Below are 10,000 nucleotides of genomic sequence, written 5' to 3'. Positions count from 1 at the left end.
TCGTCCCCTGGAACAAACGACAGTTCAGTGCCTTGCTCAAAGGGCACATCGACATATTAACACCTCGTCGTCTCTAACCGCTAGGCTACAACCACCAATGAAAATATGTGTCAACAAAATGTTTGGACCAGTTGCTGTTAATTGGTTTAAAGATAATACATCTATGAATCCATATATGGGCATTTTTCGTTGAGCAACCTGCTGTTTTAGAGCCTCGACTGGCTGAGACTGCTCCGAACCAGAAACAGGGTTGTGTTCAGTAGGCACCCAACGTGGCTGGATGGGGAGGGACTACCTGTACTGGGCCAATGAGAAACAAGTATTTTTCACATTCGGGTTGCAACACGTTTCAAAACACTTTGCAACGTTGTACTGAACTCAGACCGCCTCCCTCTCTCTCCTATAAAGGTGTAGGACTGAGACTGAGGCTGGTTGTATATCTGTAATGTATCTCGGGGTTTCCCTCCTAGACGTGTCTAAGGTCTGTCTGTGTCCGTAGCTGATTCCCTCTGCAGCCATGGAGCAGCCCGTGATGAAAGCCAGATCGCCAGTGGGTCAGATGTGTTCGGTGGTGGCACCCGCCTCGGCCAAGCAGCCTTCCTCCGCACCCTCTCCCTCCAACACCATGGGCCCCAAGGAGGTGGGAGACAGAGGCTATATCCCACACGGAGCCCTGTTCCCTACAGTATATAGTGGCCATAGGAGGGTCCACACGGAGCCCTGTTCCCTACAGTATATAGTGGCCATAGGAGGGTCCACACGGAGCCCTGTTCCCTACAGTATATAGTGGTCATAGAGCCCTATTCCCTACAGTATATAGTGGTCATAGAGCCCTATTCCCTACAGTATATAGTGGTCATAGGGCCCTATTTCCTACAGTATATAGTGGTCATAGAGCCCTATTCCCTACAGTATATAGTGGTCATAGAGCCCTATTACCTACAGTATATAGTGGTCATAGAGCCCTATTCCCTACAGTATATAGTGGCCATAGGAGGGTCCACATGGAGCCCTATTCCCTACAGTATATAGTGGCCATAGGAGGGTCCACATGGAGCCCTGTTCCCTACAGTATATAGTGGTCATAGGGCCCTATTCCCTACAGTATATAGTGGTCATAGGGCCCTATTCCCTACAGTATATAGTGGTCATAGGAGGGCCCACATGGAGCCCTATTCCCTACAGTATATAGTGGCCATAGGAGGGTCCACATGGAGCCCTGTTCCCTACAGTATATAGTGGTCATAGGGCCCTATTCCCTACAGTATATAGTGGTCATAGGGCCCTATTTCCTACAGTATATAGTGGTCATAGAGCCCTATTCCCTACAGTATATAGTGGCCATAGGAGGGTCCACATGGAGCCCTATTCCCTACAGTATATAGTGGCCATAGGAGGGTCCACATGGAGCCCTATTCCCTACAGTATATAGTGGTCATAGGAGGGCCCACATGGAGCCCTATTCCGTACAGTATATAGTGGTCATGGAGCCCTATTCCCTACAGTATATAGTGGTCATAGGAGGGTCCACATGGAGCCCTGTTCCCTACAGTATATAGTGGCCATAGGAGGTTCCACATGGAGCCCTATTCCCTACAGTATATAGTGGTCATAGGGCCCTATTCCCTACAGTATATAGTGGTCATAGGGCCCTATTCCCTACAGTATATAGTGGTCATAGGGCCCTATTCCCTACAGTATATAGTGGTCATAGGGCCCTATTCCCTACAGTATATAGTGGCCCTAGGAGGGTCCACATGGAGCCCTATTCCCTACAGTATATAGTGGCCCTAGGAGGGTCCACATGGAGCCCTATTCCCTACAGTATATAGTGGCCATAGGAGGGTCCACATGGAGCCCTATTCCCTACAGTATATAGTGGTCATAGGGGCTCATAAGACCAGTCGTTTTGTATCAATAATCAGTGTTTCCTGGTCCTCGGGTCCCAAAGGGAGGTGCCCAGTTTAGGTTTTGCCCTCGGACCGACCCACTAGATTCAACTGATGACCTCTTCATCACCTCTTCGTCATCGGGCCTTTAGTTGAATCTGGTGTGTTACTTATAGGGAACCTATTTGGGTCCCCGGGACCAGGGTTGGGAAGCACGTGTCTAAATGACTTCAATTATCAATTAGTTGTAGGTAACAGTGACATAGCTACATGACATAGATTCTGATATATTAGGTGGAGTGGTTATAGATGACAGTGACATAGCTACATGACATAGATTCTGATATATTAGGTGGAGTTCTTGTAGATGACAGTGACATAGCTACATGACATAGAGTCTGATATATTAGGTGGAGTGGTTGTAGATGACAGTGACATAGCTACATGACATAGAGTCTGATATATTAGGTGGAGTGGTTGTAGATGACAGTGACATAGCTACATGACATAGAGTCTGATATATTAGGTGGAGTGGTTGTAGATTACAGTGACATAGCTACATGACAGATTCTGATATATTAAGTGGAGTGGTTGTAGATGACAGTGACATAGCTACATGACATACTGTATATTCTGATATATTAGGTGGAGTGGTTATAGATGACAGTGACATAGCTACATGACATAGATTCTGATATATTAGGTGGAGTGGTTATAGATGACCGTGACATAGCTACATGACAGATTCTGATATATTAGGTGGAGTGGTTGTAGATTACAGTGACATTACATAGATTCTGATATATTAGGTGGAGTGGTTATAGATGACAGTGACATAGCTACATGACATAGATTCTGATATATTAGGTGGAGTGGCTGTAGATGACAGTGACATGACATATATTGTGATATATTAGGTGGAGTGGTTATAGATGACAGTGACATAGCTATATGACATATGTTCTGATATATTAGGTGGAGCTGATTCTGGTGAAGGAGCACAACGGGGTCCAGTTCACCACCTCCACGTTGGTCAGCCCCGCTGGGCACCCCCACGGCCACGGCCTTGCTCTGGGCCCCAGTCACGGACACACCCCTGTCCCCGGAGAAGAGAGGGAGACCTGGGGGAAGAAGATCGACTTTCTCCTGTCTGTGATAGGGTTCGCTGTGGACCTGGCCAACGTGTGGAGGTTCCCCTATCTCTGCTATAAGAACGGAGGAGGTGAGAAGGAGGGAGGGAGGGAGGGAGGGAGGGAGGGAGGGAGGGAGGGAGGGAGGGAGGGAGGGAGGGAGGGAGTGTGTGGAGGTTCCCCTATCTCTGCTATAAGAACGGAGGAGGTGAGAAGGAGGGAGGGAGTGGAGGTTCCCCTATCTCTGCTATAAGAACGGAGGAGGTGAGAAGGAGGGAGGGAGTGGAGGTTCCCCTATCTCTGCTATAAGAACGGAGGGGGTGAGAAGGAGGGAGGGAGGGAGGGAGTGTGTGGAGGTTCCCCTATCTCTGCTATAAGAACGGAGGGGGTGAGAAGGAGGGAGGGAGTGTGTGGAGGTTCCCCTATCTCTGCTATAAGAACGGAGGAGGTGAGAAGGAGGGAGGGAGGGAGAAAGAGAGATGGAGAGAGATATCTTCTGCATAGATTCTGTCAGACCTGGACCCTGACAGTAAATCTCAGTAAGACAAAAATAATGGTGTTCCAAAAAAGGTCCAGTCACCAGGACCACAAATACAAATTCCATCACGACACTGTTGCCCTAGAGCAGACAAAAAACTATACATACCTCGGCCTAAACATCAGCGCCACAGGTAACTTCCACAAAGCTGTGAACGATCTGAGAGACAAGGCAAGAAGGGCATTCTATGCCATCAAAAGGAACATACAATTCAACATACCAACTAGGATTTGGCTAAAAATACTTGAATCAGTTGTAGAACCCATTGCCCTTTATAGTTGTGAGGTCTGGGGTCCGCTAATTATACCCGCTAAATTTACAAATCTACAACCACCTAAATGGAAGCGATTCCCAAACCTTCCATAACAAAGCCATCACCTACAGAGAGATGAGCCTGGAGAAGAGTCCCCTAAGCAAGCTGGTCCTGGGGCTCTGTTCACAAACACAAACACACCCTACAGAACCCCAGGACAGCAACACAAATAGACCCAACCAAATCATGAGAAAACAAAAAGATAATTACTTGACACATTGGAAAGAATTAACAAAAAACAGAGCAAACTAGAATGCTATTTGGCCCTAAACAGAGAGTACACAGTGGCAGAATACCTGACCACTGTGACTGACCCAAAATTAAGGAAAGCTTTGACTATGTACAGACTCAGTGAGCATAGCCTTGCTATTGAGAAAGGCCGCCGTAGGCAGACATGGCTCTCAAGAGAAGACAGGCTATGTGCTCACTGCCCACAAAATGAGGTGGAAACTGAGCTGCACTTCCTAACCTCCTGCCCAATGTATGACCATATTAGAGAGACATGTTTCCCTCAGATTACACAGATCCACAAAGAATTCGAAAACAAATCCAAATTTGAAAAACTCCCATATCTACTGGGTGAAATACCACAGTGTGCCATCACAGCAGCAATATTTGTGACCTGTTGCCACAAGAAAAGGGCAACCAGTGAAGAACAAACACCATTGTAAATACAACCCATATTTATGCTTATTTATTTTATCTTGTGCACTTTAACCATTTGTACATCGTTACAACACTGTATATAGACATAATATGACATTTGAAATGTCTTTATTCTTTTGGAAGTGTGTGAGTGTAACATTTACTGTTCACTATTTATTGTTTATTTCACATTTGTTTATCCATTTCACTTACTATGGCAACGTAAACATGTTTCCCATGTCAATAAAGGCCCTTGAATTGAATTGAGAGAGAGAGAGAGGAGAGAGAGAGAGACAGAGAGAGAGAGAGAGAGAGAGAGAGAGAGAGAGAGGAGAGAGAGAGAGAGAGAGAGAGAGAGAGAGAGAGAGAGAGAGAGAGAGAGAGAGAGAGGAAGGAAGGAAGGAAGAGAGAGAGATGAATCCTTATCTATGTGTGTTTGAGCAGGCGGGAGGGATGATGGGGCGAGTGTGAGGCCTTACCCTTTAAAGATAAAAGAGATCTCCTCGGCTGATCAAACTGCTGATTATCTACAACAATTAGTTACACCTTCTACGGTTAGAACGTTAACTCAGTTGGTGAAATAACCTTATAGCATTATGTTCTTCCCATTTGAATTATTTTGCAGAATGTTCCGGTTCGATTCAATTTCAATTCAATTTCATCACGCGTTGTTATGAATGTGCTATGCATGGTAATGAATGTTTAACGAAGCCCTTATTGTAGGTTCCCTTTAAATGAGATGTCTCTTCCATTATTGTCATGTATTGTCATGTCTAGCCTCAGACTCTCAGGCTCAACTAGATCAGGAAAGGACGGCTGTGCAAGACTATGTCATGTCATCCTGTCCTGTCTCTCTGCCGTCAAAATCAGCCTTCCTGCTGCCCTACCTGTTACTATGAATGCTCTCAGTATGGCTATGCCTGTGTTATGAAGCCCTTATATCTCTGTTGCCATATAGGAGCGTTCCTGGTGCCCTACCAGTTCTTCATGCAGGTAGCAGACGTGCTTATGAATTGCTTATGTATAGGTTATGACTGTGTTATAAAGCCATTATGTAGGTACTCTCTCTGTCCTCTATATGAGCGTTCCCGGTGCCCTACCTGTTCTTCATGGTGATGCCGCTATGTATAGCCTATGAATGTGTTATGAAGGCATTATGTATGTTCTATGTCATGTCATTCTGTCCTGTGTCTCTCTGTCCCCTCTAGGAGCGTTCCTGGTGCCCTATCTGTTCTTCATGGTGATAGCATTATGTATTATTATGTATAGGCTATGTATGTGTTATGAAGCCTTAATGTAGCCTTATGTCTCTCTGTCCCCTCTAGGAGCGTTCCTAGTGCCCTATCTGTTCTTCATGGTGATAGCATTATGTATGTGTTATGAAGCCTTAATGTAGCCTTATGTCTCTCTGTCACCTCTAGGAGCGTTCCTGGTGCCCTATCTGTTCTTCATGGTGATAGCAGGCATGCCTCTGTTCTACATGGAACTGGCTCTGGGACAGTACAACAGAGAGGGGGCCGCTGGTGTCTGGAAGATCTGCCCTATATTCAAGGGTAGGAGAGAGTGTGTGTGTGTGTGTGTGTGTGTACGTGCGCTTGTGTGTGTTAAGATAACTACCATTGTTTATACCCAAACAACGCCAGTCAGATGGAAGACTGAAAATTGGCTTTTAGAGTCTCTCTGTCTTCGGTGATAAACCCATTTGGGGCCAATCTTCCCGTACTTTCAGACACATCGATAAACACTCCGGTGAGCGGAAACCATCGAATTAACATGACGAGTGTCAAAAGAAGAAATGTGACCTTCTCTGTCACGTTCTAACTCCCCCCCCCCCCTCCCCCCCCATAACCACGGTGCTGCAGACGTTGCTCTGGACCCCCCCCAGCATAACAGTGGTGTTGCAGACGGTGCTCTGGACCCCCCCCCCCCCCCCCCATCATAATAGTGGTGTTGCAGACGGTGCTCTGGACCCCCCCCCATCATAACAGTGGTGTTGCAGACGGTGTTCTGGACCCCCCCCCCCCCCCATCATAATAGTGGTGTTGCAGACGGTGCTCTGGACCCCCCCCATCATAACAGTGGTGTTGCAGACGGTGTTCTGGACCCCCCCCCCCCATCATAACAGTGGTGTTGCAGACGGTGCTCTGGACCCCCCCCCATCATAACAGTGGTGTTGCAGACGGTGCTCTGGACCCCCCCCCCCCCCCCCCATCATAACAGTGGTGTTGCAGACGTTGCTCTGGACCCCCCCCCATCATAACAGTGGTGCTGCAGACGGTGTTCTGGACCCCCCCCCCCCCATCATAACAGTGGTGTTGCAGACGGTGCTCTGGACCCCCCCCCATCATAACAGTGGTGCTGCAGACGGTGCTCTGGACCCCCCCCCATCATAACAGTGGTGTTGCAGACGGTGCTCTGGACCCCCCCCTCCATCATAACAGTGGCGCTACAGAGTCAATGTGGAGGCTATATACAGGGGGGGTACCGGTTCAGAGTCAATGTGGAGGCTATATACAGGGGGTACTGATACAGAGTCAATGTGGAGGCTATATACAGAGGGTACCGGTACAGAGTCAATGTGGAGGCTATACACATGGTATTACGGTACAGAGTCAATGTGGAGGCTATATACAGGGGGTACTGATACAGAGTCAATGTGGAGGCTATATACAGAGGGTACCGGTACAGAGTCAATGTGGAGGCTATACACATGGTATTACGGTACAGAGTCAATGTGGAGGCTACCAGTACAGAGTCAATGTGGAGACTATATACAGGGGGTACCAGTACAGTCAATGTGGAGGCTATATACAGGGGGTACCAGTACAGAGTCTATGTGGAGGCTATATACAGGGGGTACCAGTACAGTCAATGTGGAGGCTATATACAGGGGGTACCGGTACAGAGTCAATGTGGAGGCTATATACAGGGGGTACCTGTACAGAGTCAATGTGGAGGCTTTATACAGGGGGTACCGGTACAGAGTCAATGTGGAGGCTATATACAGGGGGTACCGGTACAGAGTCAATGTGGAGGCTATATACAGGGGGTACCGGTACAGAGTCAATGTGGAGGCTATACACATGGTATTACGGTACAGAGTCAATTTGGAGGCTACAGGGGATACCAGTACAGAGTCAATGTGGAGACTATATACAGGGGGTACCAGTACAGAGTCATTGTGGAGGCTATATACAGGGGGTACCGGTACAGAGTCAATGTGGAGGCTATATACAGGGGGTACCTGTACAGAGTCAATGTGGAGGCTTTATACAGGGGGTACCGGTACCAAGTCAATGTGGAGGCTATATACAGGGGGTACCGGTACAGAGTCAATGTGGAGGCTATATACAGGGGGTACCGGTACAGAGTCAATGTGGAGGCTATATACAGGGTGTACCGGTACAGAGTCAATGTGGAGGCTATATACAGGGGGTACCGGTACAGAGTCAATGTGCAGTGGCACCGGTAATATGTACATGTTGGTAGAGTTATTAAAGTGACTATGCATAGATGATAACGTCAAGCCGAGTTTGAGTCTGTCTGACTGTCCTTCTACCCCCGTCTGTCTCTCCGTCTATCCACCCACCAACCCACCCAGCCACCCACCCACCCAGCCAGCCAGCCACCCAGCCAGCCAGCCAGCCAGCCACCCAGCCAGCCAGCCAGCCACCCGGCCACCCACCCACCCACCCACCCACCCAGCCACCCAGCCAGCCAGCCAGCCAGCCAGCCAGCCACCCAGCCACCCAGCTTCCCACCCACCCAGCCAGCCAGCCAGCCAGCCACCCAGCCACCCACCCACCCAGCCAGCCACCCAGCCAGCCACCCACCCAGCCAGCCACCCAGCCAGCCACCCACCGACCCAGCCAGCCACCCACCCGGCCACCCAGCCATTCAGCCATCCATCCATCGGTCTATCTGTCTCTATCTTAAGGTCCCTGACTGAGTGTGAGTATTGGATGTTGTTGTTTTAATCAGCGGTCTCACATGCACCCAGCCCCCTAAGCTGAGACAGAGAGAATAGCTGCTGTCACTCAACAGGGAATCGCTGCAATTTACATCTGATCGTTTGTTTTTTCCTAACGATCAATGTTTTCAAAAGAGGACATGATCACTCGTGACGCTAATGAAATCCGCCTCGACAAATATCACTTCTTGTAGATTTAAAAGAGCCGTTTGGAAAAGAGCCAGGACATCGTTATCGCCATCAGAACGAGAGAGATGGACCCGCGTTGGTCTTGAAGGTTAGGATGAAAGTGAACAGTGGAGCGCGGACATGGTGCTAAACGCACAGAAAGGGCAGATCTGGGGATAAATAAAGAGAAGAGAGAGAAGACCGCAGAGGCCAACCTTTAGAAAGTTTGGCTTGTTGTTGTCTTTCATGTTAAAGCGCTTTTTTTAAAATTCTGTGTTATCCGTGTGTGTTCTAGTTCTAGTTTACTTCTGAAAAGTGTTTTTTATGTAAAATATGTAAGAATGTAGAGTGTCGAGGTTCATAGGAGGTGTGTTTTATTTTGAGGTATCCAGGAACAGATGTGACCTTTGGCCTTTGTGATACTTCCAGTTGATGTCAATTATTTATTGTGATATTTTGTGTTTTCTGTCTACCTCTGCTATAGTCTGAGCCTGTATTCTAAACCATTGTGATCTTGAACTGTGACCTTTCACCTTTCACCTTTTACTCCCCAGGTGTTGGTTTCACAGTGATCCTGATCAGTCTGTACGTGGGCTTCTACTACAACGTGATTATAGCCTGGGCCCTGTTCTACCTGTTCTCTTCCTTCACCGGAGAGCTGCCCTGGGTCCACTGTAACAACACCTGGAACAGCCCCAACTGCTCGGACCTCTGGGCCTTCAACAACTCCCTCAACGACACACACAAGTCTACCCCCGCAGCTGAGTACTTTGAGTGAGTCTGGCGTTTCGTCTCTCGATCCGAGTCTGAACGGAGACGGTTGACTTCTTTCTTAAAGGATTGTTTTGTTGCTCTGACGTGTGTCAAGTGTGGCCATTATTGAGAGGGATCAGCTTCACCTTTTTCTCTCGTTGGCATTCACTTACACAAAGGTGCACATTCATATAATCAGACTTTATTTGAAACCTGGACCCAGAAGACATGCCTGAGAGAGCCAGAAGTTCACATGCCGGTCTATGAGTTTCCATACCTTCATAGTTCTGGTCGTCCAGACTGTATCCATACCTTCATAGTCCTGGTCGTCCATGGAGATACTGTATCCATGTGTCTATACTCCTGGTCGTCCATGGAGATACTGTATCCATGTGTCTATACTCCTGGTCGTCCATGGATGTACTGTATCCATGTCTTCCTTCTCCTGGTTGTCCATGGAGATACTGTATCCATGTCTTCATGCCCTGGTCGTCCATGGAGATATTGTATCCATGTCTTCATGTCCTGGTCGTCCATGGAGATACTGTATCCATGTCTTCATGTCCTGGTCGTCCATGGAGATACTGTATCCAT

General features: G+C 48.0%; 1 protein-coding gene across 1 annotated transcript in view; it reads left to right on the top strand.

The window, feature by feature from the left end:
• The first annotated feature begins 517 nt into the window (after nt 1–517).
• The window catches only part of LOC139394631 (sodium-dependent dopamine transporter-like), a 31,741-nt gene continuing 22,258 nt past the window's right edge, over nt 518–10,000 (top strand). The window contains exons 1-4 of the mRNA XM_071142735.1: nt 518–640; nt 2,865–3,111; nt 5,937–6,068; nt 9,208–9,427. Coding sequence (XP_070998836.1) covers nt 518–640; nt 2,865–3,111; nt 5,937–6,068; nt 9,208–9,427 — 722 coding nt within the window. The remainder of the gene's footprint in view (nt 641–2,864; nt 3,112–5,936; nt 6,069–9,207; nt 9,428–10,000) is intronic.

The sequence above is a fragment of the Oncorhynchus clarkii genome, unplaced genomic scaffold, assembly GCF_045791955.1.
Source record: "Oncorhynchus clarkii lewisi isolate Uvic-CL-2024 unplaced genomic scaffold, UVic_Ocla_1.0 unplaced_contig_10500_pilon_pilon, whole genome shotgun sequence".
In the NCBI taxonomy this organism is placed as follows: Eukaryota; Metazoa; Chordata; class Actinopteri; order Salmoniformes; family Salmonidae; genus Oncorhynchus; species Oncorhynchus clarkii.
This window is presented reverse-complemented; position numbering and strand designations above follow the sequence as displayed.